At 49.7% G+C, this 17,505-nt stretch overlaps 1 protein-coding gene and 1 non-coding gene across 21 annotated transcripts in view; one reads left to right on the top strand and one right to left on the bottom strand.

The window, feature by feature from the left end:
- Positions 1-17,505, top strand: part of CLASP1 (cytoplasmic linker associated protein 1) — a 268,556-nt gene that overhangs the window by 80,171 nt on the left and 170,880 nt on the right. For all 20 annotated transcript variants that reach the window (XM_067742183.1, XM_067742188.1, XM_067742189.1 and 17 more), the window contains 4 exons: positions 6,204-6,282; positions 7,697-7,800; positions 8,590-8,681; positions 10,888-10,963. In XM_067742183.1, the coding sequence (XP_067598284.1) occupies positions 6,204-6,282; positions 7,697-7,800; positions 8,590-8,681; positions 10,888-10,963 (351 nt within the window). The remainder of the gene's footprint in view (positions 1-6,203; positions 6,283-7,696; positions 7,801-8,589; positions 8,682-10,887; positions 10,964-17,505) is intronic.
- Positions 5,525-5,650, bottom strand: LOC137226871 (U4atac minor spliceosomal RNA). Its single transcript, XR_010944568.1, has one exon. It is a non-coding gene; the product is annotated as a U4atac minor spliceosomal RNA (small nuclear RNA).

Below are 17,505 nucleotides of genomic sequence, written 5' to 3'. Positions count from 1 at the left end.
ATGTTTGCTTGTTGTTGGACTTACACAAAAGTGTATATACAGGCCTTTTCACTCATTATTATACATTTATCTCTGCTGTTGAGCATAGCTTTGATTCATTTATTTTGATTGATTATTGTATTCCCTGGCATGAAAACCACAACTTTCACATTCTACAGTAGATGGACACATGGATTTCTAGTTTTTGGCTATCACGAATGGGGCTGCTCTGAGCATTTTTGTGCATTTCTCCTGTTGTACACGTGCATGCATTTCTGTTGGGCATATTCCTAGCAGTGGAATAGCTGTATCTCCAAATTTGGGAGATATACCAAGATGTTTTCTGAAGTGTTGGTTGTACCAGTTTACATTCTACCAGGCCAAGTTTCCATGGAAACACGTTCTTGTCAACACTTGGTCTTGTCGTTCTTTAATTTTAGCCATTCAGGGAGTATGCAGTAGTGTGTCATTGTATTTTAGTTTATGTTTCTCTGATGAGTAATGGAGGTTGAACAACTTTTCATGTACTTAGGAACATTGATATCTTTTGTGAAGGGCCTGTTCAAATATTTTGCCCATTTTTCTACTGGGTTGCTTGTTGATTGGGCTTGTAGGTGATCTGTATATTTTCTAGAATCAACCTGTTGTTGCTTATTTGTTTTATAAATATCTCTTTCCAATGTGACTTGCCTTTTAACTTCCTTAGGGTGTTTTGGTATACCACAGTTCTTAATTTTAATTTGGTCCAGTGCATCACTCTTTCTTTTAATGGTTTATGTTTACTGTGTCCTGATACTTTCTCCTATCCTGGGATCATGCAGCTGTTTTCCTGTGTCATTTGCTAAAAGCTTTATTGTTTTGTTTTCCACACTTATATCTATACCAGGAGTTCATCTTGACGTATGGGGTGAGAGAGGAGTTAGTTTCTGTTTTATTCTAGATAGATACTCAGTGGGCCCAGGGTTCTCACTCCTCTATAGTGCACACTTTGTCATAAAGAAGGTGCCCATATATGCATGAGTCTGTTTCTTTATTCTGTTCTGTTGCTATATTTGTCTTTTCTTGAGCCGATAGCACATTCTTGCTGTTTTATAATAAATCTTGATATCCCATGGGAGCGAGTTTCACCAGCTTGTGTCCTGCCATTTGCATTTCCACATAGATTTTGGAATCAACTTGTGAACTTCCTAAAGAAAAATTATAGTTGGGATTTTGAGTGGAATTTTATGTGTAGATCAATTTGGGGAAAACGGAAATTTTGCAATACTGAGTATTTCAGTCTGTAGCTTCTCTCTGTTTATTTTGGTCATCTTTAATTTTTCTTTCTTTTTTTTTTTATCATTCCATAGCTTTTGGGGTAGAGATTTATTTTGGCTAGATTTATTCCTAGGTGTTAATTTTTATGCAATTAAGAATGGAAACTTAAGATTTCCTTTTTTGGCTTGTTGTTGGTATAGAAATGTAATTGTTTTTTGCCGGGTGAGGGTACATTGACTTTGTATTAATCAGTCTTGCTAAACTCACTTATTTTATAATATACCTGTAGATCTTCTGGATTTTCTACTTACAATTTCCATTAGTAATGACAGTTTAGCTTCTTCTCTATGAGTTTTATACCTTTAATTTTTTTCTTGCCATAAAGCTTTAGCTAGGACCAGTGTTGAAAAGCAATTGCAGAATGGATGTTTTTGTCCTGTTCCCCATATCAAAGGGGAAACTTGCAGTATTTCATCAAGTGTGGTGCTTGGTTTGATACTTGGATCAAAATTTGGCTCTTCCCACCTTTTAGCTGTTGTGAATAATGTCGCTCTGAGCGAGTGTACAAGTATCTGTTGGAATCCCTGCTTTCACTCCTTTTGGGTTTATAGCCAGAAGTAGAATTGCTGGATCATACGGTGATTCTGTGTTTAATTTGGGGGACCTGCACACCGTTTCCCACGGGGACTGCACCACTGTGTATTCCTACCAGCAGTGAACGCACAAGAGTCCCAGTTTCCCCACATCTTCACCCACAGTTGTTTTCTGTTTCTGTTTTTTGGGGGATAGTAGTGACCCAGATGTGTGTCCACTATTGCTTCTTGCCTAGCGTTGCTGACCTCTCCTTTTGAACTCCTTTTCAACTTACGTTAGTTCTGTTTTTCTCTATCTTTGGTCTCTTACCTCCTCTTTTGAATTGTCCATCCTTTTGTCTCTCTGGGCTTCATTCTGGATTTTTTTCTGCAGACTCAGTTTCCTGTTTACTTTTCCCTTCGTCTATATCTAGTGTGTTTTTAAGCCCATCCATCGAGTACTTAACTTTGGATTTCTCTCTCCCCAATTTAAATCATGTGTTTTGTTTTCTTATACATAGTAAGAATTGTTATTTTAACATCTGTTTCTAATTATTCTCATACGCATAGTTCATATGGATCTTTGTTTCTGCTAGTTTTCATTTACAGTTGTCCTGTGTACCTGGTTGTCTTTGGCTGTGTTTTGGACATTGTATTTGAGAATTGTCTACAGAAGTAAATTGAGGACTAGACGAGGATTATATACTCTCCATCCAGAAATGATTTGTGTTTTTATCTGCCAGGGGCTTTAGGGCACCAGCAATCTATCTAATAAGATCATTTCTATCTGCTGTGAGGGATTGGCATTTTTCTGGGTCACCCAGATTCTTGGAAGCTGGCCTGCAGTACATCTGGAGGCTGTTTTATTTCCAATTCACTCTCCAAGTGTATAGCCATTTGGATTTCCAACCCAAGGTATAGGGGTTTATCTGGGCCACTAGTCTTCGAGGGCTCTGGAGTGCACGTTCTAGATAATGTGGTTATCACAAGTAATCAATCCTCAGTGTCTTGGTTGCCCCGTCCCAGTGTATAAATGGCCCTAGGGCGAAAGTAGACCATTTGCTGTAGGCTCATCTCTCTGGATTTTACTTTTCTTATGTTTTGTGAGCCGGTAGTTCTTCTGTGCCTTCTTAGTTCTCTGATGTTTCCAAGAAGATGTTCTTTTATATGATATCCAGCATTTGTAGTTGTTTTTAGCATGAGGGGTGGTCTGAGTTACTTAGCCATTATTACCTCCTTTTAAAAGTGTCTTTTAAAAGTTATAAAGGAACTGTGTTGGACCTTGAGAACACATCTGTTCTAATTCATCACTAGTCAGTAAAGTAGGGCTTTATTGGTCACTTACCATGAGCCCGGTATTGTGCTATATGTTACAGAAGTTTTGAGGAAATACAAGGCATGGTATTTCTTACATTCAAGGAGTTTAGCTGGGGACACAAGTGTAAACTCAGAAAATTAAATAGAATATTGGAGGAGGTGCTCAAGCGTCATACAGAGTTGATGGCTTAGTGAAAACTACTGGCAGAGTGGTGGTGTGAGCCTGGCCCTCTCTCTGCCGCTGTCCCCTCCGTCCTGGCCATCTTCACCATGGTGGGCACAGGGCCCTGTCACTCCCCCTTCACATTCCAGCTCTGCGGTGGCTCCTCCACTGTGTTTGGGACCTAGCTGCGGCCCTTCCGGAGCTTCCTCCCTGGCCCCTCCCCCGCACCCGTTCCCCTCCTCCCACCCCATGTGCTCTTCTCTCTTTGCAGGGAGGTCTTCTCTTCCTTTGGTGTGAGGCTAGGTCTTCAAAGCTTATGAGCCTGGTGCAGTGAAAGCCCTTCTGGGAAGCCGCCTCTGGGAATCGACCCCAGTCCCTGTCCCCGGGACTCATAGGCGTGGCCTCCACTGACCTGAATCAGTACCTGTTTCCTCTGGCAGGGGCAGTGACAGTGCTGCGGTGCTAACAGCCAACAGGTGGAGTGGTCGGGCCCTTTCCCCTACGAGGTAGCTGTTACTCTTTCCCCCATTTAACAGGTCAGAAAACTGAGGCACAGAGAGGCTTCACGGCTCCTAATTAGAGTGGTCTTCTAGGCAATGACTTCACTCATTTATCCCTCTCTTCACTAGGGAAACAGGAACATAGAAGGGCCTGAGCTGTGAAGATAAACATGCATGGTAGTGGTTCCTTTCCTGCCCCAGCGGGGCTATGACTAAGGGAGAACTGGACAAGTGTGTGCGGTGGTTGATTCTGCTGTGAGGGTGCCTGGACTGTGCTCCAGCCTCTGCGGTCCTAGTGCTCTGGAGCTCGGCTGCATCAGTCAGCCTCATCTTCCCGGACAGTCTGTGGATTCCCCAGTGTCTCTGGGTGGGACTGTTGGGGAACGTTGCAGTCTAGGATTTAGCCAGGGCTGCCATGGTTGGACCTGCTGGCAAACCTTGATCCTGGAAAAGCTTAAAGTCTGTTTCCCCCAAATTCCACGAGTAGGTAAACCAACATGGGCTGGCATATGTGAAAAGGCCATAGTCCTCTTGCAGCTAAGTCTTGAGGGATTATACTTAAGGCAGGTATTAATAGTTCTGCCACGAGGAACACTCCCCCCTCCGACCAGTAGTGCATCCAGACCGATGCTTAGGATTTTATCAGGAAAAGGCCAGTTCCACATCATTGAGAGGCTACTCTTTTTATAAAATAAACTTAAATTTTTAGAACAGTTTTGCATTGACAGAAAAATCCCATTATATATCATTCACCTCTAACACTGGTGGGGTATATTTCTTAAACCCAATAAAGAAATACTGACAGCTTATTATTAACTTAATGTCCATAGTTTGTTCAGGTCTTAAGTAAGTTTTACCTGACGTCCTTATCATCCCAGGATATGACGCTCCACTTTATTATTGTGTCTCCTAGGCTCCTCCTTTTGGCTGTGACGATTTGACTTTCCTTGTCTTTGACGACTTCAAGTGTTTTGAAGTGTACTGATTAGGTATCTTGCAGGATGTCTATTGGGATCGAATGTGGGCTTGCGAGTTCTTATGCGAAGGATCACAGACCTTCTAATCACATACGCAGCATAGGTCCTGCCGATGTGATTTTGTGGCTGTTGGTGTTGACTCTGCTCATCTGGCTGAGCTACCGTTTCAGAGGCTTTTCTCATCGTACGGTTAGTATTCTTCGGAAGAAGAGTTAAAACCTGGTACCTAGTCGTCCGTAGCTCATAAGTCATTATTTTAAAGTGTTTTCCACCGTACCATTACAGACACAAAACCTGTCGAACGACAGTTGTTTCTTTAAGAAACGTTAAGAGGTGTGTCTTAAGATTTTTACGTTGCCAATTCCTTGCAAGAAGAGTGCGTGAACTGTGGTGACTAGTGGACAAACTTGGATTACTTCTTTTCGAAGCGGTGAATTTAAGACCTGAACCAGCAAAACCTAACGTTTTCGCTTTTATCGAAACGCAGGAGCCAGGGAGATACAAAAACTCATGATTGTTATTATTTGAGATCTCTCCCAGTAACTTCAGAGTAGCTCTCAAAATAAACTTACACAACGCAGAAGCGTTGTCTACTGGCAGTGAATTTCGGAGGGTTCGCCCGGGAAAAGAGACAAAGAAATCTGAGCTCTCTTGAAACTGCTAGCGCCCCCTTAAAATAGAAACAGCTTTACAACCGTTTTTACACAACTCGGAAAAACTGCTTTTGAACTTTGACCTCGTGGAAAAGAGAAAATTCTTTTTTCCAAAAATTGCACCGAGGTAAAGCGTAGCTTTACCAGGTGCGAGCGTGTTGCATAGGCGTTAGCAGTACTGCCCTCGCTAAACGCTCATCGGACAGTAGCGCAACCCCAAGAAAAGGATGGTTAGCGCCGGCGCTCTTCGCGCCGCGAGAAGCAGGCGCCAACACCGGGTAGGCTTGTGGCGACTAACCCGAGCATTCCACCGCAGCCGCCCGGCAGCCGGCGCACCTCTGCTGATCTCGGCTCCCGAAGCTCGCCACGAACTCTGCGTTTTCGGAGGCTTCGGAAGGTCGCAAAGGGGCCGCTCAGTGTTACCCAGAAGGCCACGCGCCAGCTGCGAGCTGATATGCATATGTGCTCTCCGCCGGGGCGGGGCCTGCAGGGGGCGGGGCCGCAGCGCGCGCTCCCACCCTAGAGGGCGGGCGCCCGGGACTCAGGCCGAGGCGGTGGGGGTTGATTCGTGTCTCGCCACCGACTATTTCGTGTTAGCGCTGTAAACAGCCCTTTCCGGCAAGCGGCCCCCCTCCTGACACCCGGCTTAACCCTGCGGGTCGGCGCACGCTCCGGCTCCCGGGCCGCGTCTGAGCCAGAGATGCGGTGGGGCCCCGGGAGCCGGCGGGCGAGGGCGCCGCGCCCCCCGCCGGCCGCTCACGGGGGCCCACTGTTTGCCGTTGCAGGTGGTTCTCCTGGGCATGGACATCCTGTCCTCGCTGGTCACCCGGCTGCAGGATCGGTTCAAGGCACAGATCGGCACAGGTGAGCTCTCTCCTCCTCCAGCCCCCGGCCTTCGCTGGGTCTCGCCAAAGCTTCACTTGGCTGTACCCGCCTTCCACCCTTGCCCTCTAGTCCCCCACCCCCCAGCCCGCCCCCACCCCCTCCTGCATCTTTAGATGCCACGGCTGCCCCGTTGCCCTCGCCCCCCTCCTGGGCGTGGCCGGATCCGCCACCTCCGCACACCTGCTGGCACCCCACTCCCATATCTTTCTGCTGGCTTCTTCCACCTCCCTGTTCTAGTACCAACTATTACTTTGGTTTCTTCCAGTTAGCCATCAGGCTGTGGTGCCAACCAAGCCCTCCTTGTCCCTGACCCTTCCCTTTGAGAGGCATTGCTTTCTCTCTTTGAGAGTCCTGCAGGTCCGATTCAGCTGTATTGTTAACAGATTTTTGTTGTTATGACTGTTTACACTTTGGTTGTAGATGTCATTTCAAGTGTGTGGTAAATGATCATTCTTATTTTGAAGGGAGAGCAGTAAGTCAGAAAAATGAAATAAAAATAACCCCAGGTTCCGTAGATTAAGAGATGATTTAATTCCCGACCTCTGGGCTTTGATGATGACAATACAAACACTAAGCGTCTCTGTGCAGGCATTTCCTTGTAGAATTTCTCGGTTTCAATTGGTTCACGTGTATTTGTTCTGTTAACCGTCTGGTCAGTGTGCACCTTTCGATAAAGTCATGAGCTCTTCCCACTCTGGTACAAACCGCCCATCTGCAAATAAAAAATCCCTCTGAGGAATTTGATGTTTTAGTAGCATTCCATTTCCCCCTAAATTAGCTGAATTGTTCAGGGCTATCTCTTGTAAAAGAAATGTTTATAGATTTTTAGAAGAAGCAAAGAAAATTGACCTCTGATACCCAGGTGCCCTTGGAGCAGTAGTGATGGCCCGCCCCCAGCCATATGGAGGAAGGGCGGAGGAAGGGCAGAGAGCTGCATTCTGTCTGATGAGCTTGGGTGGATGTGATGTAAAAGTAAAAACAGACTGAGCCATAATGCCTGTTCCTCCCACGCTCTCCTCCCCACTCCCCCCGAGCAGACGTGCTGGAGCCCCTCTGTCTAACCTGGATTTCCTTTTGTGTTGACTCTTTCTTGCCACGGTCTTCCATCGACATCCATGTTAATAGCATTTCAGCAGCTTAAAAACATGCTGGAAGCTGCCTAGAGGAAGGTGGGGTAAGGAAGAAGACAAACAGTGTGTCCATGCAAAGGATTTCTGCAGATTCGCCTAGTAGTTCCTGTGGATGGATTTGAGCAGGAAGGGTAGAATTACAGGGGTTGGTGGGTTTAGAGTGATGTGCATCATTTAGGCCAGGATTTTGAAATATCCACAGTTGGTGACCACAGGCCACTAGACTAGGTTTTCATTTGATCAGTTTGCATTTTAATTTCCAGTGCTGCCGAGTTTAATAGACAGACTGGGCGACGCTAAAGACTCTGTGAGGGAACAAGACCAGGCCCTGCTGCTGAAGATCATGGATCAGGCTGCTAACCCCCAGGTGAGGCGGGGCAGGGCGGGCTCGGGGTGTTCCTGCAGAGCGCCAGTGGGTTTCAGAGGAAAAGTTTCATGGCGTTTTATCTGGCCCCTCTTCTCCCCATAGGATATTTAAACAACAAACAGCAGAAGGTATACCTTTGAATAAGTTAGTGGACTTAACATGGGTACCGAGTGCTTGGTTTGATCCATTAGAGTTGAGCTCATTTACATAACTGACTCTGTGAGTCTCTGAAAAGATGCAGCTGTGGTGTCGGGGCACTCAGAGGCCTGGCTGCAGCCCTGGTCCCTGTCTGCTGGTGAGCTGGGGCTGCCAGGGGTCCAGCTGTCCATTGTTGTGGGGTGGGGCGGGGCGGGGCGGGGAGGCGTCAGGAAAAGCCTTCCCAGGAAAGGTAAAGCCTGCATTGGCCTGAAAAGCTGAGCAGCTGTTTGGCTTGTGGATGGGGTGGGCACAGCTGTTCAAGCTGAGAGAGCAGTGTCAGTATGTGACCTTGGGCCTCATTTTCCTCACCCATAAAATGGGGACAGTTTCACCTCCCTTTCAGGGCTGTCGGGAGAATTAAACGAAATTGTATAAAGGAATGTGTTTTGACCGTTTTGAACTTGATATACGAGCATAAGTTACCATTTTCCAGCAAGCTCTTGAGAGCGCTTAATGAGCTGGTGGAGGTGGGGAGGGCTTTGGCACCTGTTGCGACGTGTCCCCCCCCCCCCGACCCCCGTGGGCCCCGCGTTGGACGGGGCTGCAGAAGCTGCCCTCTCTCCTCTCCCCCCCCGTCCTCTGCGCCTGCAGTACGTGTGGGACCGGATGCTGGGAGGCTTCAAGCACAAGAACTTCCGCACCCGGGAAGGCACGTGTCTCTGCCTGGTCGCCACACTCAACGCGTAAGTCTGGTGGGGCCTCAGGGTGTCCTCGGCTGAGCTTTTGTATCTGTAACTGTTAATTCTGAAATCATCACGAATCTACTGGAAGTTATAGGGAAACGTCCTGGGAGGTGCCGCGCACCCACCTGTCGTCTTGCGTGTCTGTAGTGCAGGGTCCAGACCAGGAAGTTGGTGTAGATACGATCCACAGAGCTTGTTCCGGTTCATCCAGGACGCACGCATGTCGTGTGTGCGCAGCTGTGACATGGGTGCAGCTCTGGGTAACTCATTGCCATGTTCAAGGTGCAGACCCGTACCTCGCCCCAGGCGCCCCCATGCTGCCACTCATGTACTCTCCAGCTCTGCGATTTCGTTATTTTATGAATGGAATCACACAGAATGTGACCGTTTGAGACTGACCTTTTTTTCCCTCTCAGCGTAATTCCCTTGAGATTGCATACATGTTGTTGCCTGAACAGTAGTTTGTTCCTTTTTATTGATGAGTAGAATTCCTTGGTATAGACGTATCATAGTGTGTTTAACAGTTCACCCGTTGAAGGACATTTGAATATTTCCAGTTTTTGGTTATTTCAAATAATACTGTTGTGAACACACATGTACCAGTTTCTGCATGAACAGAAGTTTTCATTTCTCTTGGGTCAGCGCCCAAGAGTACAATTGCTGGGTCGTTCGGTAGATTCATCTTTACTTTTAAGAGAAACTGCCAAACTATTTTCCAGAGTGGTCTGCATCATTTTGCATTCCCACCAGCAGTGTACGAACGATTCATTTCTTCATTTCCTCGCTAGCATTGAATGTTACCACTCTCTTTAATTTTAACCATTTTGATATGCGTGTAGTGCTGTGTCATTGCGGTTTTAATTTGTGTTTCCCTAATAACTGTTGATGTTGAACATTTTTTTAAGTGCTTATTTGCAGGAGAGCCTTTTTTTTTCTTTTTTTTTGGCGGTACGCGGGCCTCTCACTGTTGTGGCCTCTCCCGTTGCTCCGGATGCGCGGGCTCAGTGGCCGTGGCTCACGGGCCTAGCCGCTCCGTGGTATGTGGGATCTTCCCGGACCGGAGCACGAACCCGTGTCCCCTGCATCGGCAGGTGGACTCTCAACCACTGCGCCACCAGAGAAGCCCAGGAGAGCCTTTTTTAAAATTACAAATCACCTTTTCTGATTACGAAAGTAATACTGTGTATATCACAGAAAATTTACATAAAAAAGAAAATGATTATTGTCTATAATTCTGCCACCTTCAGATAATCACTGTTAACATGTAGCATTTTGTTCCAGCATTAAGAGTTTTATTATTTTTAAAAACAAAATGGAGATTGTAACGTTTATATTACCTTATAAGTTTTTCTCTCTTAATGTGCTAGACTTCTCGGGACCATTAAATTCGGTCTCTGAAGCTTTTTTTTGTTTGTTTGCACCACGTGGCATGCAGGATCTTAGTTCCCCAGCCAGGGATCGAACCCTGTGCCGCCTGCAGTGGAAGCACGGAGTCTTAACCACTGGACTGCCAGGGAAGTCCCTGGTCTCTGAAGCTTCTAAAAAATGTTTCTAGCCTTTGCTTACTGTAGTTCCGCATCTAAGAATTTGTCCTAAGAGAGTACTCAGGAAGGAATCGGGGAGAGTGTTGTTGACAGAGGGTGTCTGTGACAGCGTTTAGTTTATGGCGGTGAACAGCTGGAGATAGCTGAGCTGTCCTCCAGCAGGGCATCATTCAGCTGGTGTCCTCTCAGCCGTTTATCGCAGTCTGTCTTCAAGCGGTTATTAACTGAATGTCTGGTGTGGCAGAGAGCCACACAGCAGGGCGATAGGGGAGGACCCCGGAACCTGCCGGGTGGCTGAGTGCACTGAGTTGGCCAGAGTAGGGACCACCGCATGACGCATGGCAGTGTCAAGACGACAGGACCCCACGTGGGCGAGGCTGCGGCCGCGGCCTGGCAGCGAAGGGCTGGGCCAGGTGCAGGGACCCCGAGCCGGGGTGGGGGTGGGGGCGCTTGTCCTAAGAGGCACTCATAGTTTAGAACTGTGCGGAGGGGCCGTGCGGGTGTGCGGTTAGTTTGGAAGCAGAGGGGGAAGGGGAAGGGGCGAGCCTTGGTGGGCGGTGGCGATGGGCCCAGGGAGGGAGGGAAGGAAGGGGTGAGAGGGAGGAGAGGCAGTGTGCTTTCCTCTCTTCCCACCAACAGTAAAGCACTGCTTTTGTTTTCAGCTCTGGAGCACATACCTTAACACTGAGCAAGATTGTGCCACATATATGTAACCTGCTCGGAGATCCAAACAGCCAGGTGAGTGTATTTAGTGAGAAAGAAATCATTGGCTGTAGACGGTGAGGGTGCATTTTGGTTCTGGGTGGGACTTTATTTCTCTCTCTAGAGCTCGGGGTGTTGGTTGAGGTGATGGGTGTTAGTGCCCAGTAGCATTTATCAGCGTCTTTGGTGGATGGGGGCCCGCTTTGCCCTCTTCTCCACGTTGGGATGGGCCCTCACTAGCCTGTAAAGTGATGTCATCAGACCAGCCTCCAAGAGAAGGCACTCTGGTCACCATCTCTGCAGCTAGAGGGGTGGGTGTTGGGAGGGAGCGACGGTGATGGCGGAGCAGCGGCCCCCTTCTGGGGTGGGAGAGGTGGGCTGGACAGGGCCTGCGGGGGCCTCTTGGAGGTGACAGAGAGGGCCCACGTTTTGTTTTGAGCGGTGGCCACATTGGTGCATATAACTGTGGAAACACTTCAGACTGACCTATGCACGTTATTTTGTATAAAGTAAAACAAAACCCCCAAAACGTCAAAGCACCACTTCCCTGGTGTCAGGGTGCGTGGGTGGGGCTTTGCTAAGCAGTGAGCAGGCAGCCCGGGCCCCGGAAGTGCCAGTTCTCTCCCAGGTCAGTTCTGGTTATCACCCAGAGCCCTGTCTGTCACGTTGGCTCACACACCTGGTTAGATGAGGGGCTGAAAATAGGATCAGTGACTCACAAAAAAATGTACACCTGCCCGTTGAACGGCATGGGATCGGAGTGCGCAGGTGCACCGGTAGGTGGCTGTTCAGTAGGAAACACCGCAGTACTGCGTGGCCCCCGGTGGTCTGGATCCGGCAGATCTGTGGATGCCTGGAGGGTTGGTGGCCCCCCTCCCCGCGCAGTGTTCAGGGGTCGACGGTACGTGGTGGACAGCATCTGTCAGTCTTGACTGGCGATGGCTACAGTGCCCTCCATAGATGACTCTGCCCTTCCTCCACCGCCCCCAGCTCAGCTCCGAGGGCCCTTGGGTCGCAGAGCCTCCTGTTCCGCATCCTTTCTCCCTCCTCATCTCTGCCCTTGATCCCGGCTGTGTTTCCCGCTCCCTCTTTGGTGCCCTGCTGCGCTCCCCTTCCCGTCGCCGGCCGCTCCTCCTGCCTTCTTGCTCGCTGCCGGCCTGTGTCCCTGCTCTCCCTCACCTGCACCCACTTGCTTCTTTCCGTGCATCCTCTATCCAGCCTTCACTGAAAATATCTGACGTTGGAAATTTGAGTTTTAGATACTTTTATTTCCTGGATCATACTTTATGTTCATCATCAATTGGAAAATAACTGAAGCTACTTTTATTTTTAAATTTTTTGGCCACACTGCGGCATGCGGGCTCTTAGTTCCCGGACCGGGGACCGAACCTGCACCCCTTGCATTGGAAGCGTGGAGTCCTAACCACTGGACCGCCAGGGAAGTCCCTAACTGAAGCTACTTTTAAAAAAGATTCTGAATTACCAGATGGACTATTTTGCCTTTTTGCCCCCTTAACGTCTTGTCTCCACTTTGTTTTCTGTGGAAAAAAGGTCCTTTATGGGGGTCACTCCTTGAGGCTGTCACTGCTACCACGTGCCCCTTCGGTAGAGCAGGAGAGCCTGCTGGGCTGGTCGAGGCTCTTTGTTCCTCACTCGGGTGCCTGCACCGGCCTGACAGGTGATATGTGTATCCCCGCCGGCCTCAGAGAGGCAGCGTGCTGGGGTGAACGAGGCCAGGCTCAGTGGGCGGCTGTCAGCAGTCCGGAGTGGCAGCGCCTGTAGCCAGTTTCCCACACTGAGCATCGGAGGAGTCCTTAGGAGTGTTTACCCGCACGTGTGCGCGCGTGTGCAGACACAGACACGCGGTCCTCACCTCCCAGCACCCGGGGGCTCCACGCCCGCTCCTCTGATGCTAAATAACCCACTTACTCATCCCTCCTTCCAGGGTGCGTGTGTATGTCGCGTGTGCTTGTGCTCCTGACTTTATTTTCATTTTCTCGTCAGTCTTTCCTGCTGGTCTCTGAACCTTGAGGGTCAGGACTACCCCTGTCTCCTCTGTATCGTCCCAGGACTGCCTTCCAGCGGCCTTAGGACTGAGTAGACTCCCCATGGCTACCTGGGCGGTGTTCGCCTCTTAGCCATGAATGCCTCAGGCCGGAGAGGACAGTCGTGTGTTTTGCTGGTGCTGTCACTGCCCTGGGCCCCTGACCTTGTGGTCGGCTTGCATCCAGCTCTCAGTCCTCTGCGGGGGTGAGTGAGTGTGTGTGTGTGTGCGTGTGTGTGTGTGTTGAGCCCCGCGAACACTCCTGCCCCAGAGGCTGTGAGTCCTTTGGTACTGGTCTGAGTGCAGAGCGACTCAGCTTCCCAGAGCGGGCGCCCATGCGCAGGCTTTGCGTGGCTCAGGATGCTTTTGGCTGCTGAAAGTAACTCAAAATCCAACTCAGAATCACCAGAGCAGTGGGGAAAATGTATCATCCCGTGTGTAGGGGGGGCCCGAGGTAGGGAGGCCGCAGGGCCTGTTATCGGCTCAGTGATGTTCCCAGGACTGCGCGTCCCGCTCCACTTCTGCTGGGCTGCCCACCCCCTGGGCTTTGTCCTCTGCAGCTCTGCTCACGGGCCCTGTGTGGTACAGCCCAGCTGCACGCGTGTCCCGCGTGCCTGGCAGATGAAAGCCCGGTGCTCCTATGTGCCTCTCCTGTTTTCAGCTTTTCTAGATTGAAAGGTTCAAACGGAGGTAGAAGTGGAGAGAATGACGTACAGCATCCCCTCGGGCCCGCCCTCCGGCCTCAGCAGCTGACCAGACGAGGCCAGTTTACTTTCATCTTTTTGCCTCCCCCACCCCATTGTTTGGAAGCAAAATGTAGATTATTTTGAAGGAAATCTTAGACATTGGTTCATTTAATTCTTAAATACTCTAAAGGGTAAGGCCTCTCCACCCCCGCAAGCCCCCCACATAACCTTAACACCATTATCACCTCCTGTCCCTCAAGAATGCCTGATTCTCTCATGTCATTAAGCGCCCAGTCCACGTGCACGTTTCCCTGAGTGTCCCTGCGTTTACCTGCTTTCGCAGAGTGGACGGGCGTCCTCCGGAAGCTTTGCTCAGGTTCCCTGTCGTGTCTCGCGAGAGCCGCATCCTGTGCCGCGGTGTTAGCCCGCTGTCAGGGAAGGGACCAGGGTTATGGGGTGGCCTTACACTCGGGAGACTTTATCTCCCGAGCCGAGAACAGGGCCAGGGAGGACGGCGCCGGGGCATCCGAGACACCTGCTCGATGGGGAGCCCCTTTGTCAGATAAGGAGAACTCCAGTTCTGCCTGCAGACCTCTGACTTCATAGCTGCTCAGCTGGCCTAGGGCAGGCAGCGGTCGCCTCCGCAGGGCCTCGCCCCGCTGCCTGCCGTCTGTTTTGCTGAGGAGTTTGATCCGCATCTTCAGAGTCTAGAAGCATCTTGGGGTGGCTGAGGGGCCGGCACTGATCTCAGAGCTCTCTGCAGCTGGCCCTGGGCTGGCTGGCTGGCTGGGCTTAGCAGGGAGGGGCAGGGGAAGGAAGCCCCCGCAGAGGGTTTGACTGGTACCTGAGGAGTGGGCGGGTCTGAGACATCCTCTCTGTGGGCGGGTGGCTGCGGGGACAGGGTGGCTTTGGCCTCGAGTGGGTTTCCGGGTGCCATCCCTGTCCCTGGGGGTGAAGTTCCCCCTGGAGTTTCCGCTGTGTAGGGAGCCCGTTCCTGGTGCCCACCTTGGGGTGCAGCGTGGCGCAGTGAGGTGACCGTGGGCCCCAGCAGGTGGCTAGCCCGCCAGGCTCCACCCTCCTCTGTGTCACAGTCAGCGGTGGCCCGGTGAGCGAGGTCGTAGATTTGAAGGCCTCAGGCTCTCTAAAGCCTTCGGCCAGGGCCCGGCAGGTGGAGCTTAATGTACGGGGCCCTGGTCTTTTGCTGTCCTGGTGGCCTGAGCTCTTGGGGTCATTTGCGTGGCGAGCCTGCGGGTGGGCAGAAGCGTGTGGGGCCCCCGTGGCGGCCTGTGGAGGGAGCACTGCATGGTCCCTTCAGCCCGAACCGACTTGCTTTGAGGGGACGCCCCTCCTCAGTTGGGCTGCGATACTTTGTAGTGCCACAGACAATCTGTTCTGTGATTCTTGGGTCGTTTAGATCCTCAGATGCTCCCTGGCCCTGGAGCTTTCTAAGCCTGAGGAATAGCTATTTAAAGGCTAAGGTTGCTGGTCTGAGAGATGTAGATGATACCAGTCCCACCGGCCACTGTGCTGAGTGCTTTATGCATATAAACACGGGGCACAAACCGCTGGCCTGTGTCTGTGCACATACACTTGTCTGCAGGATGACTTCACTTCACGTGTGGAGTTTGGGTTTGCAAGTTGACATTTGGGAGGAGCGTTTCTGAGCTTCCGCAGAAGAGTGAAGGTGGGGCAGAGCTGTACCTGTGCCCCACGGCTACATGTTGGCGGCCGCCTGCCCGAGGCTGGGCATCCCCCCTTCCCCCGCCAGCGGGTCCCGGGCCGGGGCCATTGGTCATCGTGCACCCACCTTGCTCCACGCATCATGTTACCTGCCTGGGCCGTGTAGCGCCCCCAGTTTGGCACGTAATAGGCAGTCAAATATTTGTTGAATTGAATCCATTTTTTTTCTTTCTATTATTCTTCTTCTTATTTTTTTGTGGTACGCGGGCCTCTCACTGCCGTGGCCTCTCCCGTTGTGGAGCACAGGCTCCGGACGCACAGGCTCAGCGGCCATGGCTCATGGGCCCGGCCGCTCTGCGGCATGTGGGATCTTCCCGGACCGGGGCACAAACCGGTGTCCCCTGCATCGGCAGGCAACTGTCAACCACTGCGCCACCAGGAAAGCCCTCTTTCCATTATTTTTTTTAATCTCAAAGCAGCCTTCCACTTCCGAAGGAGAAAATGGAGACTAAAAGAGTTTAAAACACAGCATTGTAAAGCAGTTGTACTCCAATAAGGATGTATAAATGAATGAATGAATGAAAGTTTAAATGCTTTGTCCAAAGTTATGGCAGCCTCTAAATGGCCAAGTAAGTCCTCAGGCCTACTTTGACTCTAAGGCTAGTAATTTTGTTAATTAATTGGATGAATGAATGAAAGATTCTTTAAATTCTATAGCCCTTTACCATTTCAAAAGTTTCACACATGATTTCATATAATCTCATAATAACCCCATTTCTCCTACCCCAATATTGCCCCTCCCCCTTCCCTCTCCCCACTGGCAACCACTACTTTGTTCTCTATATATGGGAGTCTCGCTCTTTTTTGTTTTATTCACTAGTTTGTTGTGTTGTTTAGATTCCACATATAAGCAATATGTTACAGTATTTGTCTTTCTCTGTCTGACTTATTTCACTTAGAAGGCTAGTCATTTCTCCACTAAATCCCTTAAACTCTTCATAGCCCAGACTTTGTAAGTAGCAGACAGGGTATCGATTGCTCTTTAAAGGGGGTCCCCGGTGTGATCTGCTCTGGCTCTGAGCAGACGTCATCACTAGAAAGTAAGCCACGGCGATGCACTTGTCACTGATTCTCAAGACAGGGCATTGACTGCTTTTGTGAGATGTGCATGTTTCAATAGGGAAATGTTCCCTAACATCAGAAATTATTTCCTTTCCAAAATAAACTGGTAATCTCCGTTAGTCAGCTCAGGCTGCCATTACAAAATACCATAGACTGGGAGGCCTAAACCATGGAAGTTTGTCTCTCACAGTTCTGGAGGCCGGCAGTCCTGGAACAGGGTGTCGGTGTGGCCGCACTCTACTGAGCGTTCTCTTCCTGGCTAGCAGACACATGGAGCTGTCGGGTATCTCTCTTATAAAGACGCCCCTCCTATTATTATCAGGACCCACTCTTACGACCTCATTTAACCTTAACTACCTTCTTTATGGGCCTGTCTCTAACTGCCATCATCAACATATGAATTGTTTTGGGGGCTGGTGGGTCACACACACAGTTTGGTGCATAGCATCAGGTTTTGGGTGAGAAGTAATAAGAACTTAGAATTTGCCTTTTTCTATCACAAGGGGGAAAATTGTAAACAAAATTACGTATCGTATACCGCTGTTAAATCAAAGGGTAACTTGGCAGTGTTCAGAGCTGTAAACTGTTTGTACCCCTGCTTCTTTCCTCTCTGTTTCTTTGATTTCATTGCTTGAGACCAAATCTGCAATCGTGGTTGCTCTCTTGTCTTTGCTGGCTGTCCTCCCCTCGGCACCCCTGGGCACCCCTGGGCACCCCACAGTCTGGCCTTGAGTCCATTGGATTTATAAACTTTTTTTCTTCCCACCTTTCTATTGGCAAAATTTTAGACCTATAGAAAAATGGAAAGGGTAGTATAGTGAACACCCATATTTACCATTTAACTTTTGTCACATTTGTCTTATATCTCAACGTGTATACACACATGTGTACACACACACACACACACACACACACACAGAAATAGACCTTTTTTCTTGAACCATTCGGAAGTATCTAGCACACGATCTTTTTACTCCTAGGTACTTCAGTGTGTGTCTGCTAACAACAGGGATATTTTTGTGTAATCACATGTTTTCACATCCAAG

This window comes from Pseudorca crassidens, chromosome 6 (genome assembly GCF_039906515.1).
Source record: "Pseudorca crassidens isolate mPseCra1 chromosome 6, mPseCra1.hap1, whole genome shotgun sequence".
Classification (NCBI taxonomy): domain Eukaryota; kingdom Metazoa; phylum Chordata; class Mammalia; order Artiodactyla; family Delphinidae; genus Pseudorca; species Pseudorca crassidens.
The sequence above is the reverse complement of the archived record's forward strand: the minus strand, read 5'-3'. Positions and strand labels throughout refer to the sequence as shown.